The 20,035-nt window shown below is 42.1% G+C and overlaps 1 protein-coding gene across 3 annotated transcripts in view; it reads right to left on the bottom strand.

Annotated features, from left to right (window-relative positions):
• Nucleotides 1-20,035, bottom strand: part of USP8 (ubiquitin specific peptidase 8) — a 34,735-nt gene that overhangs the window by 4,038 nt on the left and 10,662 nt on the right. The window contains exons 6-16 of one of the 3 annotated variants that reach the window (XM_080980309.1): nucleotides 19,398-19,449; nucleotides 17,928-18,072; nucleotides 16,462-16,624; nucleotides 15,485-15,629; nucleotides 13,567-13,799; nucleotides 10,933-11,541; nucleotides 9,131-9,217; nucleotides 8,535-8,615; nucleotides 7,949-8,211; nucleotides 6,460-6,672; nucleotides 4,130-4,340 (exon numbers count right to left, since the gene is read on the bottom strand). In XM_080980309.1, the coding sequence (XP_080836435.1) occupies nucleotides 4,130-4,340; nucleotides 6,460-6,672; nucleotides 7,949-8,211; nucleotides 8,535-8,615; nucleotides 9,131-9,217; nucleotides 10,933-11,541; nucleotides 13,567-13,799; nucleotides 15,485-15,629; nucleotides 16,462-16,624; nucleotides 17,928-18,072; nucleotides 19,398-19,449 (2,202 nt within the window). Of the gene's footprint in view, nucleotides 1-4,129; nucleotides 4,341-6,459; nucleotides 6,673-7,948; nucleotides 8,212-8,534; nucleotides 8,616-9,130; nucleotides 9,221-10,932; nucleotides 11,542-13,566; nucleotides 13,800-15,484; nucleotides 15,630-16,461; nucleotides 16,625-17,927; nucleotides 18,073-19,397; nucleotides 19,450-20,035 lie in introns of all 3 variants that reach the window. The other 2 variants (XM_080980308.1, XM_080980310.1) reach the window with 2 other exon arrangements.

Genomic DNA, 20,035 nt, shown 5'->3' with positions numbered 1-20,035 from the left:
TGTACTGAAGATGGCATGGAAAGGTAGGGCTGAGCAACTGGGGTTGGGGCTAAAGGCCATCTGGAGAGAGCATGGCAAAAGCAAGATTCAAACTGGTGATTCAAATCTGTAGCTCAGCTTTTTAGCTACATTCCACACCAGTTTGTACAGTTGATTTTATATACACATACACACACAGTCGTACCTTGGTTGTCGAACGCCTTGTGACTTGAACGTTTTGGCTCCCCAATGCTGCAAACCTGGAAGTGAGTGTTCCGGTTTGCGAACGTTCTTTGGAACCCAAACGTCTGACACTGCTTTCAAATGTTTTCGGAAGTCAAACGGACTTCCAGAATGGATTCCGTTCAAGAACCAAGGTACGACTCTGTGTGTGTGTGTGTGTGTGTGTGTGTGTGTGTAAGATCAACTGAATCATGCCATCCCTGCTTGTAATCTAAAGGAAGTTCTCAAGCTTGGGTAGCTACAGGCTTCCTAACTGAAGTTGGGGAAAACTGAAGATGGAGAATTCAGTTGGCAACATTCTCGTGCCTTCTCCAGTCTACCTGCGCAGGGAGGTCCAACTCAAAAGCTTGCGAAATGTTGAATAGAGTCTACGCATACAGCAGAATATGGCAGAATGGACCGTAGCACTTAATTGCTGCTGGGATATCATGTTTTTGAATGCCCCCTTATTTTAACACATTTTAAGCAGAATATGAGCCCAAAAGGCAAAGGGATGGGATAAAGGTTTTCTTATTTATACAGTACTTTCTATTTGAAGTGAGTTTTTTTTGGGGGGGGTTAAGTGAGGGAGCGTTTCAGAATGGTGTTCCCCCATCTGCAGTCTGAAGTAGCACAGTCCATTCTGCAATTTAATTCTACTGTTTGTGTAACCTAACTAAGAAATGGCAGTTGCAATGGATTGGAGAAACGAGACACAAATAAGGTTATAACCATAACCTCCTTTTTGCAGAGCTTTGTGTTTTAGGAACAGAACACTGAATAGTTACAGTGGCATCCAAGAGTGAAATGAAGAACAGGTTTTTTTTTCTATCACACTCATGACATGGCAAAACAAACAATAAATCTATGTACTAGACAGAAGATGGATAATAAAGTTTTGGTTTACTTACTCTCTAAGAGGACATCATAGTTTTTGTAAAAATAGGAGGGAAAAAAAAGACTGAAAAACAGATCTTGCAAAAAAATATATATATCCAGTTATTAAACAGCTAATTTCAGAAAAGGTAAGCTAGATGAGGATAACATGATGGACAAACCTTTTAAAACTGAGCTCAGTTAATAAGAAAATAAATCCTTCAAATTCAAAAGGAAACTAGTATAGTTGTCCTTGACAGATTGTGCCCAATTCCTTGATCGTTACAAACTGGATATTGCAAAGCAGTTTTATACTAAATATCTTGGCTATATTTATAGATGCTTTCTCCTAAAGTAATTCTGATTAGAGATCAGTTAAGCTGCACACATCTGCCTCTGAATTAGAGTTTCTCATTCTTTACGTGGGCATTTTAGCAGAAAGAAACAATGATGAACTCGATGGGGAAAAGAGTGAATATTTTGCTGTAATTACGGATCTTAGGGCTAGCATCGGTTTGATTAAACAGAAAGGCAAGCTGTCTGGTAATCACTCATCTCAACCAGGAGTTCCTAGAAGTTGTCCTCATCAGTACATAAAGAATGGTGCTTAAATACCCCTAGTATTTGTCTTCATGCTACTTGGCACATGCAACATAGGAGTAGGGCTACATTCTCTATAAAAAGCATGAACGATCTCGTGATTTTTGCACCAGGTTTCCGCTTTTAGGAAACTGCTTAATGAACATAGACACTGTTCTGCTGCTTCAGGTCAAAAAAACTCATCTAATTGAGTATATCACCTGCCAACTGTATCCCAACTGGATAACCCTGTGAAGCTCAAAAGCAAAGCATCCTCCGTTGTTTCTTTACAGCACCTGGTTCTAAAGAGCTATATGGAGTCAATATGGCAAAGTGTTTCTCCAAGGGGGTTAAAGACACAAAAGCAGAATCCAGAACAGCCCAACAAGGACTGAGCACGCTCAGTGGCTACAGAATGTTGAGTGTGTTAAACTATGGATAGGCAGCAAGACAAGACTCTGTTAGAATGTCACTGAAGATTAGGTTGGGAAGTCTGTAAAAAACACTGTAAGATAAAATGTATATGGTGCGCTGTTAAAACTGAAAATGCATGGGGGGGGGGGAACCAACAACAGAATGTTGAGTGTCTGTTGGAATTAAAAATGTAAAATGGGTGTTTGTAGAATAGAATGGAGCAATCTATTATTATTTTTTAAGAATAATTTTTTATTAACCGACCAATCACATCAAATAAAACCAAATTACGTAAATTCCAAATTACACAGCCAAATTTTAAATTTTTGTTGGGGGTACCCATATTTCAAGTTCCGAAGGGATCCAATCAACTTCTTGCTTCTTACTGCTGTTTTAATGTCCACAAATCTAACCTTATGATGTTCACAGTACTATCCAGTCCTTTCTTATTATTTTTCCACATCTCTTGTTGTTATTTTCATATAATTTTCCTTTCTCTTTGTGACCTCTGATAGTCTCCGCAAGCTGGTTAGAACAGTTTGTAATCTTGCGTGGATATTACTTTTTTTATCCAGTAGCCATATCCAGACGTTTTCCATATAACATCACTTCCATACATCAAAACAGTCTTAGCGTCATTAATCTTCACCAATCTGCCTCCTTTCTCAAAACCTCTGAGGAGATTCACTAGGAATGCAGTCTGAAAACAAATCCGTTCTTCCTCCCGGCTATAAATCCTTTGGCAAGATGGCGACTCCGAATTAATTGCTGCGCCATTCCCAAAAGCTCTTATTGCTTCTCGGTCTCCATAAAGCATACTTTTGGTTAAAGTTTATCTCCACACAGACCTTAATCATCCTGCTTGGGTCAGTTCAACCGACGGTTCTAATGAGGAGGGGTTCTTGTAAATCACATAGAAGGAAAGTAAAAAAGGTCCCCCCCCCCATTCAGCCCCGTTGTCAACATACCCCGCCTTTGGTGTATCTTCATCGTAAAATATTCCTGTTTCTCCAGCCCGTCGTCTTCTTTCGCAGAGGTCACTTAAATTAGCAGACTTCACTCCCCTTCTTCACTTGAAATATGTACATTTGCTTCTTTTGTAATTAATTATTCCAAATTGCTGCAACTAGTGCGCGATCAGAGACAGCGTCCAGGAGAGCCGAGGTCCACACGGGGGCATTCTGCCTAGGGCCCTCATCCCCTTCTTTCGAATTAGGGGGTGACCTATGGGCACAGCAGGCAAGGGCAGTGTTCCCCATTTCCTTGGGGCAACAAGGGAGGCTGCCTACTCCCATAACAGCCTCTTAATTACCCCGTGTGGATCGGAGAGATGGTATTGTCGGCCATCTTCCAATGCGGCCCCTAGTGGCCCCCTAGAATGGAGCAATCTAAAAGGCAGCTGGTTGGTTGGCATGCTAAAGAAAAGCACTCAACACTATGACATCTCGTTGGAGGTCCCACTTGCTCATTGCTCTATGTTAATAAACATCAAAATTCCCATGGCAAATATAATTATGCAATGAGTGAAGAAATACTTTTTAAAAATCTATGGCCAAAGCAGTAACAACTGCCCACTTTAGATTTTTGGTCAAACTAGAGGTGATGTTTGTCATGTAGTCTGCCCAGGTGTGCTTGAGTACTTCCTTACTCTTTAAAAATATATATCCCACTTTTCACCATCTTGACATCGTCACACCTGAAGACAGCCCTGTTTAGGTAAGTTTTTAATGTTTTATTGTGTTTTTAATACTCTGTATTAAATTTTAATACACAGAGTGGCTGTGGCAACCCCGTCAGATGGGTGGCATACAAATATTATTATTGGTCTCAAAGTGACTTACAACAATAAAACATGCAGAATTAAAAACCTAAAGAATTTAAATTCTATTTTAAAAGCAAAACAAAACCCAAACACTTCAAACAGCTTGTAAAGGCAGAAGTGCAACCCCTCATGGTTCAAACAAAATAGCAAATACAAAACCTTTTGGTTGGGGGTCAGGTGGTCAGCGTGTTAAATTCTGAAATGAAATGCTTAATTTTCACCAAAAATCAAACTTACTTTATTTAAATCTTCATGTAGACCATCCATTAAGAACAGAAGCAATTCTTGAGAGTCTTGCTGGCTGTACCCTGCAAATTGGTCGTTGATCTTCCCAATGGTAAATTTAAAGTCTTTTGGACTGATATATCTGTATTGTCCAGTCCAGAGAGCTTTCACGATAATGCCAAACTCCTCAGCAATTTCACCTTTGTGCCCTAAGAAATTTGACCTGCAAATAACGAGAGAGTTTAATGTCTGACACCGTTTTTAGAGACATAATTATCTGAAACAAACAGAATGCTGTCACTTGCATGTTTATCCTTATTCCCCGAGTGGAGCAATATATACATCAATAGTATAACACTGACTAAGTGAATATATTTTGCCTACTTTGGAGAATGCTGTATGGCTCCTCGCCTTCAAAGAGGCCAGGCTGGCTGGAACATGGAAGAGGGTATTAAGAATATAAGAAGAGCAGTTCAGTTCAGTTCAACATCCAGCTAGTTCAGAGCTTTGAGAACTTAAAGAGAAGTCACTTGATCCAGGGACGTACCGTATTTTTCGCTCTATAAGACGCACTTTCCCCCTCCTAAAAAGTAAGGGGAAATGTGTGTGTGTGTCTTATGGGAGAGGCTGCGCATGGCTATCCCATAAGCCAGGACAGCCAGTGGGATCGCTGCACAGTGATCCTGCTTGTTGTCTTGGCTTCTGGGATTCAGAATATTTTATTTCTTGTTTTCCTCTTCAAAAAACTAGGTGTGTCTTATGGTCTGGTGCATCTTATAGAGCAAAAAATACGGTATATATTGGCCTATTGCAACCTCTTTTTCTTAATGGTGTCTGCTCCTGCTCAGGCTGCACAGAAAAAGCAATTTGGCTTCCAGAAATTCATTCTGACTGTGCAGATAAAATATGACTGATAGAATTCTACAGGATGGGGTGTTAGGGTGCAAAAAACAGTCCAGATCCAACGATCCCCAGATGGTGGAGGTGTCAGGTCCCATCCTGGTGCCCAGGCATCTTCACTTGGTGGTCGCAAGCCATTGAAAGCCAGGTTCAAAATGTGCCTGGGGCCTGGCTAATTTCAAACACTGCTCACACTGGTCAACCGGATGCCTACAGAAAGCCCACTACAGAAAGCTCTCTCCTCCGTTGCGACTCCCAGAAACTGGCATTCAGAGACTACTACTTCTTCTTCTTCTTCTTCTTCTTTGGCAATCACTCATAGCTGAGTAAGATTGTCTTTCATAAACACAGTTTTGCCTATGAGTCCATAAGTGACTGCGGAGGCCAATTCTGGATCCACACGTCCTTCCACAGTGGGGACATTGGTTTCCGGGCAGGAGTTGATCATGGTGTGGATTTGCCAAGCGCGCCTTCCTCTTAGCACGTTTCTCCCTTGCGTCCTGGGTTCGAGTGTCTTCAAAGCCCATGACACCTTTGGTAATGGCTGTTCTCCAATTGGAGTGCTTGCAGGCCAGTGTTTCCCAGTAGTCAGTGTTTATATTACATTTTTTTAGATTTGCCTTGAGACAGTCTTTAAAGCTCTTTTGCTGACCACCAGCATTACGCTTTCCATTTTTAAGTTTGGAATAGAGTAGTTGCTTTGGAAGACGATCATCAGGCATCCGCACAACATTGCCTCAGGCAGCGGAGGCAGGACACAGCCATTCTCCACTACAGGGCCCAAGATGTGGAACTACCTGCCCCATGAGATTTGCTTAGCTATCACTTGGTCACACTGTCCAGAAAAGGGCTTCGCCTTGTTTGATGTTTTGCTGTTTTCATATTTTGTTCCGTATTTGCCTTAGCCGCTTTTGAGATAAAAGGAGCAAGGCGGTAGATATAAGAGTAAATAAACCAAACCTTGTTTAAAGATAAATCATACAGTGGTGCCCCGCAAGACGAATGCCTCGCAAGACGAAAAACTTGCTAGACGAAAGAGTTTTCCATTTTTTGAGTCGTTCTGCAAGACGAATTTCCCTATGGGCTTGCTTCGCAAGACAAAACGTCTTGCGAGTTCTTGCGAGTTTGTTTCCTTTTTCTTAAAGCTGCTAAGCCGTTAATAGCCGCTAAGCCGCTAATAGCCGTGCTTCGCAAGACGAAAAAACCGCAAGACGAAGAGACTCGCGGAACGGATTGATTTCATCTTGCGAGGCACCACTGTATCTATGGCTATTCAGTTCCTGGGAAGACTATGCCTACTGCCTTAAGTTCTGAGATAAATGTGCTATATAAAATAAACGACACTACGATTTCACTAAAGCAGCATATCTAAATAGATGAAACAAGTTTCGCACTCAGCTGTGTGTTAATGGAAGCAGTCAAACAAACAAGCAAATAAATACCGGTTGATATCATCTTGATACAAGTTTCTGTTGAAATAATCAGCCAAGTGCGGTGCATTACACAGGCACTGTAACACAGAGTTCATATAGCAAGTGTTTCCCAAATTACGGAGGCCGGTCAGAGCTGGTCCCATTCCACCAAATACAGGGTTGAGATTACGAATCTGAGACGCAGAGAGCCTTGAGATTTCCGTTTTAGGATAGCTTACTGGTCTGTAAGGAAAGAGGCAATATTAAAGAGTGAAATGTATTTTCATGCTTTTTTTAAAAAAAAACTGAGCCGAATCCGTCTCTAAGGTGTCACTAGCATGTCTCTCATGAATCAATGGAACAAAAGCGAGTTTCCAGAAATCTGTAGGAATAGACAAGTATGTGCTATATAATAGTAACTGCAGCCTTTTTCATTTTAGTGAAATGGCAACGACTTTTTTTTAAAAAAGGTTCAAGTGCTTTTGTTACATATGCCACTGCAAAATTTTACTTTGTGGAGTAGAATATTAATACTGATTAATACAGATTTAACCTTCTCTGTCTGCTTGACTCTCTTACGAGACTTTAAAGTGCTTAACTTTGTCTTGATCATGCCCAAACTCATTCAGATTATAAATACTAAAGGATACTCGAGAGTCTTTGTGATACCTTGCTCCTTTCAGATAACAAGGTATCCTTGCCCTAGCAAGCTGTAAGTTTTAAAATAGAAACATGAGGCTTTCGAAGGATGGAAATGAAATGCTGAACAAATAGTTTGTGTGTGTGCTAGGGCCGAGTGATATCATCAGCTAAACATCATGATATACTGATATGCTTCACAATGTCTGAAATAAGGATGTAACTACGTAGCAACTGCTACTACTTAGGGGTCAAAAACTGATACGTTTTTACTTACTGTTAACATATTGTTACAACTGTTATTTTATAGTACAGAGCAACAGGGGTGGCAAGAATCAGGAGAGAAGAGATGACTGGCTTTCCCAACATCACAATTTTTTACATAGCGAACACACACATCGTGATTTACGATGTATCGCCATGTCAGATATTATGAAATCGATATCACGATGTGGACTTCAAACTTATTCTGGACAATATATTGAAACGACAGCCAGTCGTATGTGGGTGGGCATGTATATGTGTGTGTTCATACACACACTTAAAAGGCTTGCATCAGATTTGTTCTAACCAGCTTTTATGGGAATAAACACGTCTCTGCAATATCTACGCTGTGCATGTGTGGGGGAACCTTTGGCCCCCCAGATAAAGAGAAACTCCCATCAGCTCCAGCAACCATGGCTAAGGATGATGGGAGTTGTAGTTCAGCAACACCTAGACAGCCAAAAGTCCCCCACACCAGACATGGTGGAACGTAATCACACAAATGGCAAACATTTCTAATCCTTCACATATTTCACTAACTATAAAAGACATTTTTAGCAGGTACCCTAGAAAATCATGTCTTATAACACCGTTTGTGAGTTTCCAGCAGACATACTTGTTCTCACGGTTGATAGTAGGCTTGACGGTGATTTTCTTTGTCTCTTCCTCTTGAATGGCCTGGGTTATGTCTGGCGAGGAGTAAGAGCGCTTCAATTTGGAATGTTCCCTTTCCCGCTGATCAACAGCCTGAGTCTTTGGTTTATGTGTTGGCGGGGTCGATGGTGGAGTGGCTGACTGAGTCATTTCTGGTGGATACATGTGAACTGTATTCGTTGGAGTGTGGTAGTAACGAAAAGTCCCTGTGACTGGCTCCAGAAACTTCATGTGACATGTGCACAAAGAGAAAAAGGAGCAAGTTATATGACAACTGCAAAGATTGCACAGTCACTTTTGAAATTTGTATTTCTTTCCCAGCATAACCCAGATGGAAAAGTATTATAATGGCCTCTAGAGTGATGTAATATTGGCATATTATTGGCTTGCGCCACTCTTCTCAGTCTTACAGGTTTAACTTCTGGGTCCAATTATATGGCCATTACCATATTTTTCTCAACATCCAAACAGCAAATATAAAAATGGGTTCAGCGCAAGAGTGTTCACAAGCAGAAAAAACCCAGAACATCAGAAGACATTCCACTCACCTTGACCCAACCAAGTGGCAGTCCTGGTATTATCCTCCCCATCTCCTCACTCCGTGCCCTTGTTAGTGGCTCCCGCTGAGACTGAAAAGAACAACACAGATCAAAATTGTGGGTCTTAAAAGATACATACCTACTTTGGCTGTCCTCAGCATTTTGCAGGCTTTCTGCATAAAGGAGATTATGTGTTTTAAAAATTTAAAAAGTTCAAGTTATCAATCAATGTTTCGGGCTAGTGCAAAACACCATCCTGTTGCACATTCAAAAATCCAAGCACAGAAGGATGGTTACTTCACACTACGTTAGATACAAGCCACTGTATCTGTTGGGTTGTATTCCACTAAGTCTTACTCAGAGCTGACCGACTGAAATTACTAAACCTAGGTTAGACATGTCCATCAATTTCTATAGGTCTACTCTGAGAAGGACTACCACTGGCTGCAACCCATTATTATTATTTATGAAAAATAAAATATTGAAATGCATTTTATGAAATGTAACACAAACAGTTACATGACAACGAATGTAAATTGAGGCCATGTTATGACATCGGCACTAGGTTTCAGCAGCTAGACACAGACACCTCACAGTGAATTTACTTTATTTTTTTCAGAGTCTTGTTCAGTATCATCTCTAATGGCTTCTGGCTTTTGGGTGTCTCTTTCTGGTTGTCCTGTAACCCCAGTCTGCTGTAAAAGATTTTGAAAGAGAAACTTTCAGTTTTCATTAATTAATTTATCAAGCTCCAAAACGCCTCAGTGTTAGTATAACATGACTGCAATACACAACAGAATCACATAAAATAGCACTTTACTCTGGATGAATTGCTACAGAGTACAAAGACACCCAAAACAAAACACTGACGAATTTGAAGATGTATTTCAAAGTGAAAATTGCTAGCTGCGTGAATTGTATATAAGGAATACAACATTCTAAGACTCACACGCAACTAGCCAAAACTGCCCTGTAAGAAAATTGCTCCAAAACATCTGGATTCTAAGCTGGAAACCTGCAGGGAGTTCCAGCCCTTGAAAAACTCTGCTGAACATGCTTGGTATCGCTGCTAGTGAGCAGCTCATGTTTCAGTCAGATATTTGTGGGCCCCCCCCCCCCCAATGCACATTATGTCCAAGGAAAACCTTGAATATGCCAACGCTTGCCAATCTTAGATCTTCTCATCTGAAACACCTCTTAGTTCCTCAGGGATTTTTTCTCTTCCAAGAAAGCAGCAAGTCATGATCAGTAAAAGTGATCAGTAAAAACAACAGTGGCAAGCCATTTCTCTACGTATCTGCTTTTGTGCGGGTGGGGAGGAAGAGCAAAACTCCTTAATCAGCAAATCCTGTAAATGAATGGGTATTTCACCCGTGTTATAGTTTAAGAAAGGGTGGTAAAGCTGTGACCAGTGGGCCTTACAGCTTCCAGGAGGGTTTTTGTGGCCTGTAGAGACCACCACCGTTTTCTTGTGGCAAGGATTAAAAAACAAAACCCTCTGAATCACCACTGTCTTCCTTTTTTAAAAAAACAAAACCCTCTGCTATGTTTTCAGCATCTGCTGCCTCCTGCTCTACAAAACACCTAGCAATCACTTCTGTGCTACTCTAACCTTATGAAGATGCTTGAAAATGTGGAAAGGTGGGTGGCTTAGTGCCTTCCCAGGAGCCATGAGTGACATGATAGGTCTACTCACCCCTCTACCACATGTAGCAGAGTAGTGGGGATGGGTGTGTGGAAAGCCCAATGTTCCTGCTGTGTGAAAGGTTTGCAGGAAGGTTTCCTGTGCGAGATAAGGGAATCTATGGGAGCTTCATTAAAACCTCTCAAGCCCTTTCCCTATTAAGGTAAAGGTAAAGGGACCCCTGACCATTAGGTCCAGTCGTGACCGACTCTGGGGTTGTGGCGCTCATCTCGCTTTATTGGCCGAGGGAGCCAGCGTGCAGCTTCCGGGTCATGTGGCCAGCATGACTAAGCCACTTCTGGCGAACCAGAGCAGCGCACAGAAATGCCGTTTACCTTCCCGCCGGAGCGGTACCTATTTATCTACTTGCACTTTGACGTGCTTTCGAACTGCTAGGTTGGCAGGAGCAGGGACCGAGCAACAGGAGCTCACCCCGTCGCGGGGATTCGAACTGCCAACCTTCTGATCGGCAAGCCCTAGGCTCTGTGGTTTAACCCACAGCGCCACCCGCATCCCGTGTCCCTTCCCCTATTAGGAATGTGCAAATTCACTAGTCTGCCTTTCTCCCTCCACGATTCACCTAAGTTGGGAACTTGCCTCCTGATAGGGCTGGAGCTAAAACAGTAAAGGTGCCTCTCTGACTTTGATAGAATTACTCATTTTCCAGGGGGGAAAGGGAAGACAAAGCAGGATGCTTGCCTTTTATGCCCATGAATTGCTCACCTTGCCTGAGCCAGAATCCACCCTCATGGACGCCCGGGACTCCTCTGCAAATCTGCGCCTCTGCATTTCTGGTGTCCAGGTAACCTTGTCTTTTTCACCCACAACAATTTTGTCAGTGTCCGGTTTTCTGATTTCAGGGGATTCATTTTCGGTTCTGCTTCCTTTTTTCATGTCTATGAGCTCCTTGGGCGCATTCTCCACCTCTTGCTTCTCAGCTGCCCCTTTGTTGGCCGGCTGGTCTTTTTCTCCCTTCTCTTTATCTTTTGCTTTCTGGAGGTGCTCCCTGCCTTCCTTCTCCCTCTGCTCCTCTCTCGCTCTCTGCTCTTGTTCTTGCTTCTCCTGCCTCAGCTTCTCTCTCTGTTCTTCCTGCTGCTTCTCCTGCAGTTCTTTTTCTTGCTTGCTTTTTTCCAACTGGGAAGCCTTTTCCGCTGGTAGGTGGCCTTTCTCCTCCTCTCTCAGACTGGCCTTAGCATCCAAGGGAGGCTTTGTGGAACGATCTGGAACCACTCTGCCATTTGAAATGAGCTGCTTGCCAATGGTTGGGCTTTCAGCTCTTGGCCTGTTATCAGCGTCTGGTATTTTTGCTGAAGGCTTTTTTGTACGATCAATCTGAAAGGGCAAAAAAGTTAAATAGACATATTTTGGTAAGATTTGCAAGCTACGTTCCCTCAAAGATCACTTAGTGCCAACATTCTGTCAGCTGTCCATGGAGGCGCAGGTCAATTCTGTATCCAGGGCAGCTGTCTACCAATTCCATCTGGTACGCAGGCTGAGACCCTATCTGCCCGCAGACTGTCTCGCCAGAGTGGTGCATGCTCTAGTTATCTCCCGCTTGGACTACTGCAATGCGCTCTACGTGGGGCTACCTTTGAAGGTGACCCGGAAACTACAACTAATCCAGAATGCGGCAGCTAGACTGGTGACTGGGGGCGGCCGCCGAGACCACATAACACCGGTCTTGAAAGACCTACATTGGCTCCCAGTACGTTTCTGAGCACAATTCAAAGTGTTGGTGTTGACCTTTAAAGCCCTAAACGGCCTTGGTCCAGTATACCTGAAGGAGTGTCTCCACCCCCCATTGTTCAGCCTGGAAACTGAGGTCCAGCTCCGAGGGCCTTCTGGCGGTTCCCTCCCTGCGAGAAGTGAGGTTACAGGGAACCAGGCAGAAGGCCTTCTCGGTAGTGGCACCCGCCCTGTGGAACGCCCTCCCATAAGGTGTCAAGGAAATAAACAACTATCTGACTTTTAGAGGACATCTGAAGGCAGCCCTGTTTAGGGAAGTTTTTAATGTATGACATATTAGTGTATTTTTGGTCTTTGTGGAAGCCGCCCAGAGTGGGTGGGGAAACCCAGCCAGATGGGCGGGGTACAAATAATAAATTATTATTATTATTTTTCTCTACTACTCACTTTTATGGTTTTACAAAGGTATTTCAGTCTGGGCAAAAGTATTTATTTATTCATATCCTGCCTTTTCTCCTGAAGTAACCCAGGGCAGCAAACACATCAATGATAATATACAATTTATAAAAACAGTTAAAAACTTATTTAAAAAACCACACAATCAACTACTTTCATAGCTAATAATTTCAGGGTTGCCAACAACAGATCTTTCAGCCACAAAATGCACTGATAAACAGGAATGTTTTTAGACCCTTCCTAAAAGTTAGTAATGAGGGAGAATATGCTACAACCCTAATGCAAACCTGCACATGATTGGGGTGGGAGGAATTATGCTTGTATGGATTAGCCAGTTTTATTTGAACATGGGTTTTCTCCTTATCCTGGGAGATTAAATCCTCAGTTGCCCAGAATCAGGTCTTGCTGTAGTAAGAGAAGTGAGAAAACCCCATCCGCTTCCCAGGGAGAACCTACAGGGGTGGTTAGGTCAGAAATACCTGAACACGCATTTGTACTTGCGGACCATTTGCATTTCTAAGATGAACAATTCTCCTCCCCTAAATGTTATTCATTAAATTTATTAAATACTTCCCATATAACTCCCCAAAGCAATTTAACAGTAGGAAAAATCCCCACACATAAATACAATTTCAATCCAGCACTGATAAAATCTGAGACAAAAATCTCCACTCAAACAACTTGTCTTCAACTGTCACTGGTGTGATTTTTATGCTCATATGGCTCTGCTGCTTATTATTATTGCTTTTCTGAGTATTTGTTTTACTGTTTTAATGGTCTTGTTATCTGCCTTGGAAGCGATAATGCTGAAAAGAGGATTGGAAATTTCCAAACAGAAGCCAATTTTGAATGCTTCCAAAGTCTCTTGTAGTGCGACTCAAGTATGTTTGCTCTGCCAGTTAAAGAGAATCACCCAGCAGGTTACACAAGCCTAGGGTTTATGACTTTTGTCCATGCAGAACAAGGTCTTTTCTTCCCCAACCAGTTACCAGGGTCTTTCCTTCATATTTCTTAGCAAGGCAGCTGGAAACATTTACAGGATAGCTATTTCACCTTGCAATTATTGTATTACAGTGCAGGCCTTTCCTCTCTCTTAGTATTTCAGAAAAAGCAGGCTCATCCTATCTGTAGCAATTCTATAAAATAAGGCAAAAAGGTGGCCCTGTTATGTCACAGTCCAAGTAGAAAGTTTTTTTCTTGCTAAGAATCACTCACCTGAGGAATAATCTTTACCGCAGACACTGGTTGGACTATGGCAGGTAGGTTTTCAGACTTAGCAGGAGTAGCAGTTGATCCACAAGCAGCTGGTGGTTGAAACGTGTCCACTCTCTCCTCTTGATCATTTGCAATATTAGGTCTTTCGGTAACTTCCACCACAGAAGGTTTTACATGGACAACAGGTACTGGAGGTGGAGCTGGTTCTTCCAAAGATGGGTAAGTAAAATCCACTGAAACATGCAAAGAAGGTTATGTTTTTGTTTTAAGAAATTTTTGTAGGAGAGTTAGGAGAAATAATGTACTGTATTGCTCAAACAATAGAGAAGGGAGAAAAAGAGCCACATTTCACAAGCAAAGCATACCCTCCAACATTCCCGATGAAAATTGGGAGGCAAGAGCACAGAACCAAAAAAGTGCATCTTCGGGGGCTGTGCTCTCTCCCAAGTCAACTGACTTGTGCAAGAGCATGGCACCACTGCAAGTGTTGGCTCATCCCCGGGACATTCTGGGATCAAATCAGAAGCCATGGTTTCTGTAAGTCTGGGAATATCCCGTTAAAATAGGGATGACTGGAGGGGATGGCAAAGGCAGAGTGCTGGAGAAGTTCTCCCCATTGTCTTTGCTTGCGAAACCCATGGGAGGCATTTTGGCAGGTGGATAGCCTCGCCCACCTGTCAATTACATGACGTCACAATGACACCACGTGACTGTCAGGTCAGCAGCCCCGCCCACCTGTCAAATTTGGCCTGCAAGGACCTGATGAGGATCTGGCTCCTAAAGCCAAAAAGGTTCCCCACTCGTAGATTACACAGACAAATACGCAAGGCAGGACCTGTGGGGTGATGGCAATGAGATTGCTATAAACCCTCCAAAGGAGATCCACCAGGATCTTTTTAGTTCTTAGATATCTGTCCAATGCCATTTTTATCAGTTTGCTTTTAATCTATTGCTTCAGTCATAGCCTGCTGTTTTTTTTGTAACTGTGCACCTCTATGCTTTATTGCTTTCACTGTTTTTTAATCTGGTCAACTGCTATGTATGTTTTCTGGAGGAAAAGCTGTGCAATAAATAATCCCCTTAAAGAGGATTAAAGATATGTCAGTGTAACAACCATTAGGATCTACTATTTAAAACTTAATGAAATACCAACTGACAACAGAGTGAAACCAGTTGCAGATTTATCATGTGTTCAATGTGTAATACCGTGGCTGTTTGGTCTTATTTCAATTTGGATTATGTCCTCCAAAAGCTCCAAGTAGGTAGGACATTTAGGCAGCAATTCACTCTCCTACAAGCAATCACCTGAAAGTGATCCATATGAACAATGACAAGCCAAGCCCCCAAGAAGCAGAGCTGTAGTCAGATTATTGATATCCAAATTATGCTAAGTATAATCTTTTCATCTCTGAAGCAGGTGGCAAGATCATCATAGGTCATGAAATATATTCCCACCCTGACTTTTAAAAGGCAGTTCACCCACAATAACAGTTCTGCACAACTGTCTGAAGATTTTTGGGGGGGATCTACAAATAAATAAGTAGGCTTAGGAACGCAATCTGTGCAGCTCAATCTTACAGGAGCTTACTTGGAAGCAAGCCCCACTGATTTCAGTAGGATGTACTCCTGAGTAAGTTGTGGACAGAACTGCAGTACAGTGGTACCTCGGGTTACATACGCTTCAGGTTACAGACTCCACTAACCCAGAAATAGTACCTCGGGTTAAGAACTTTGCTTCGGGATGAGAACAGAAATCGCACGGCAGCAGCAGGAGGCCCCATGAGCTAAAGTGGTGCTTCAGGTTAAGAACAGTTTCAGGTTAAGAACGGACATCCGGAACGAATTAAGTACTTAACCCGAGGTACCACTGTATTAGGAAAGCTTTTTCTTTAGATCAGAAGGTGTTTTTAATACATACAAGAGACAGAAACGGCTTCATTCCTGTCATGTTGCGGTGGAGTTACTTTGGCATTTGTTGTATACTGGGGATAGCAAAGGAGCCAGTTCTCATAACCCCCTTCCAAGACCAAGGGCTCATTCTTCAGTACAGCTTTACTTTCCCACTGGAAGTGAAAGACAAAACATTTTACAATAAGCAACAGAACTTTCAAAGCGAAGCTCGTATTTCTCAAAATCAGGTCATGTGGCGAGATAATGCACTCTGTGAAATGGAAAGAGATGGATTGTCTTTTCCTTATTTTTACAACAAATATACATTTAACATATAAAAATGGCAGATAAAACTACATTGTTCTGACATTTGTTTATTATGGGGCAGTTTATTCTAAATATTTAAACATTTCAGTACACCACCTCAAAAACCTCAGTATCTCTTTAGAAATTGTATACGTGAAGCCATTTTTACCCATCTACATTTATTGCCATAACATTTTGCTTTCTATTTGAGGAAGGCTAAAGTCATGCCTGTCTGTATCTTTCGCTTTAGAAAAAGAATATATTATACATTTATTGAAAGAATCATATATCCCACTCTTTCTTAGCAATATAAAACTACGAAATAAATACTAAATGTTTAACTGAGCCCCATCTCCAAAAGGCATGGAAGCTCCTTTGCCAATGTTTTATTGAGCCACAGTTAATTGCCTTAAAACTACAGGTTCACATTCTGGTTTGTGCTCAATTTTTAATCACTGTTTAGCTATTCAGAGATAACATTTAACTATTGTTAAGGGAAAAAAACCATCAGCAAATGCTATGTCTACATGGGAAAGTATCACTTATGGAAATTTATGCAGACTTAAGTTAGTTAAATAGTAAAAGATTCTGTCTGTTGACAGGGCTACCAAAACACAGCCCTCTAAGATACAGAATTACATCTACTGGGAATCTAATTTATCAAGGTAACTAGAAAAAAATAAACCCGAGCATGTTCACCTTGAAAAGGGCATCTTTGAGGCTCCGCAGAGGTGTTCCTAATTGCAAGTCTTTGGCTGAACTAAACCAGTCAAGCAGAACAACATAATCAACTTGTCCTCTCTCCTTCCATGGCTCTTTAGATGTATCTGGGAGTTTAGCTTCAATCCTGTTAGCAGTGACTCTAAAGTTTGAAGCAGTAACATAAAAGATAAGGGGGGGGGGGGAGGGGGAAAAAATAATTCACAAAGTGCAATCTTCATTCAACTGAAGGAGGAGCTGTGGCAGCAATCAACTGCCGTCCAGGGGGACAGTGGTGACTACACAATAAAATGCAGAGTAGACCCAGGTCGCCAAGCCTGACATTACTCTGTTACATCTTAACAAGCAGGGCCGGCCCTCCCATTAGGCAGAGTGACGCAGCCACCTCAGGCACTAATTTGGGGTGTCATAAAGAGGCATTAAATGTTTATTTACTGATTTATTGCATTTCTATTCCCAGGGAGAGGCACTTGTGGGATTTTCTGTCACAGATGCAAAAATAAGTTGGCTATTTTACGTTACTATGTACCTTGATTTTTATTTTTTTTGGCAGGGGGCATATTTGCTGTTATTGCCTCAGGCAGCAAAATGTCTTAGGATGGCCCTGGTAAAGCCTGGAGACTTCAATTCTGGAAGTGACACTTAGTGCCACCTGGTCTAGAAGGCTTCTCACATAAACCAAGTGTGCAACCAGAAACATGCACATTTCCATTTCACATTGATCTCTGGTGACCAGCTGTTGGATATTTGATTGAATGCAGGGTTCAGCTGAGCTGAGGCAGGCCCTTTCAAACAGACCAAAAAGCACAGTAGTGAAAACAATAAGGGGAGACAGGGGAGCCCAAGCAGTGACTTGGCGCATACTTTCCTCCCCATGGACTGCTTGATGCCAAACTCCCTTCCCTAACACCTACTTATCTTCACAAGCTTATTGCCAACAGTCACTGTCACCACGGCATTATTGCTCCAACCATGCTTAGTACCGTATATTACAGAGGGCTGTAACCAGCTAGGTCCTACTCAGAGTAGGCCCACTGAAATTAATGGACCTCAGTTAGTCATGCCCATTAATCTCAATGGGTCTACTCCGATTAGGAACAGTACTGGATACAACCATTCTCGATTATCTACTCCTAAGGTTCCAAGACCAAGCCTGAGTATTGCCTCACAACCATTTTATACAAGTGCTGTCAATATTGCTAAGCCCTTTTAAAGGTCCATTAAACTAGGGACCATCAGCATATCCCATGTCCTAAAGTTCCGTAGACCAACTAAGCACCTTTACAAAAAAGAAGTAGTCATCAAGACTACTGTGTGTACTTTAGGCCTTTTATTGTAGCTGGACAAACAGGTGTTCCATATTTTCTCCATTCTACTCCTGATAAATGGTAAACGCTTAATCGGTACACAGTTTTAAGACTCTGCTAAGAAAGTTTATTCCATACCCAGGACTGATAGCTTCTTCTGGAACGCAGACAGAGTTTGCAATGCAGGACTCCTGGTAATCCTTCAAGCACCGAGCATCCATTATCATCAACTTAATGCTTTTGTCCATCATCATTTTAAACAATTCCTCTGCTGTGATTGTTCCTTGGGAGAGAGAAATTACTTTTTTTTTAAAAAAGCTGATAGATCAGAATACAAACGCTTGTTAATAGAGTTATTTAAAAAAAAGAACTTTAATGTTTTAAAGAGATGGCTCTCACTGAAATATGCTTGTGAACAAGTATAATGCCAGTAGGGGCTGCCAGGGAAGCAATGCATGAGGAAGCTTGGCAATAACAACAACAACAACAATAATAATGATGTGGGCGCAACTTTAAAAGCATTGGTTTTGGGAGCATCTGTCATGCTGAGAATCTACTTGAGATTCTTACATTGCAGGGGGTTGGACTGGATGACCCTTGGGGTCCCTTCCAACTCTGCAATTCTTTGATTCTATGGATTGGTTTCCCCAATGCACCTGCACCAGGCCAGGTTTTCCGCTGCCTTGTCCCTCACTCTTAGCAAGTGACAGCAATGAGCTGCCTTGTGTTAGCCAGGAGAGCAACACAGCCCCACCATTGCTGCCCTGTCGTCTGCAATCACTTACTGCACTTAGTGAAGCCACTTATTTCATATCAAGGGAAATCCAGACAAGAAGGAGCTGAGAAAAATCTATTCCCAGCAAGGCAGTCAAAAGAGCTGCAGGCAGAGCCTTTTTACATCCCTACTGTCACATGACTTGCCTATCCCTACGAGGGGGCGGGCCTTCACTCCTGGTTGCACTGGAGGCCTCCCACACACCTCCAGAGAACAGCTGTTGTTAAAATGGGTGAAGATGCCCATAAAGAAATTGCAGAATGTAGGTGCACAGATTTCTGAGTGGTATCTTACAACTTTCAAGCTCGTTGCTTTGGATCGCCTACAGCCATACCACCTTGAACATGACCAATCCCGTCTGATCTCGGTGGTTGGTTAGGAACAACCATGCATTATAGCCCCATTTTCAAATCATAGTATCTTCTTATCGTTACCCTCCGGAACACAAAATGCGAACAGGGTGAATATAGCACATACAGATCTTATGTAAAGTATCCGTTGCAAATGCTTAGAAAATTACTTGAACCGAGATAGGGAGGAGCATTCAGGCAGACACTTCACCATGGGGAGCATTTATGAGATATATTTTGCTCTCACCTCTGGGTCAAATTCCATACTTAGTGATAGAAAGGAATTCCCTCCTAGGTCTATCTAGGCAGCCCCACATGAATGGGAGTAGTTGGTGAGGAGGAACAGCTGCCTTTCTTGTAGTCCCTATGAATTAACTTATTTGAGTCATTTAGACAAGAGTGATCTACAGATAAATTCCTGTTCTGTTTGTAGTCTCTACTGTGGAGAGCAGAACTGAGGATTAATGGAGAGATGTCACTTACCGGTTTCAGGCTGATTCTTTATTTCTGTTGAACTCTTCTTCTCACCATTGATCTATATTATGTTAGCATTAAAAAGGATTTTCCTCAATTAAAAATGCATTAAAAGCAGCTGTTTTTATATTCTTAATTCACACATACACAACTTTCTGAAATCAGTAAGGCTGCAGTCCTGTTCCCACTTACCTGAATGTAAGCCCTATTAAATTCAACAGGATTTACACCTGTGATTAAACCAGGCCTTTCTGAAGCAACCACTCTTGTCAAAATGGCAAAACAGAAGTGGCTGCATCGATTTATGCAGACCAATCATAACACAGTACAAGGTAGCCTTCTACCAGAGTTGAGGTTAGTAAGAATTCCCCCCCGAAATTCAGACTGGGGATTTTTGCTTTCACCTAGCTCCCTTTTTTAGTTGCCTGGAGTCGTCTGGTCTCCAGGCATGTATACGTGCTGCTAGAAATCCATTATCTGAATTAAGTGCCTTAACAGGGACAGGATTTGGTGATCATATGGTATTTTCCAGCCTTTAGCATCAATCTAAAGAAATTCACTATTAAAGGTCCATCTCAACTTCACAGCTCAAGGTAGAACCAATGATATACATGCTTGCAATATGAACAGAGAGCCACACATCAGAT

Source organism: Podarcis pityusensis (genome assembly GCF_964106645.2).
Source record: "Podarcis pityusensis genome assembly, chromosome: 14".
Classification (NCBI taxonomy): Eukaryota; Metazoa; Chordata; class Lepidosauria; order Squamata; family Lacertidae; genus Podarcis; species Podarcis pityusensis.
This window is presented reverse-complemented; position numbering and strand designations above follow the sequence as displayed.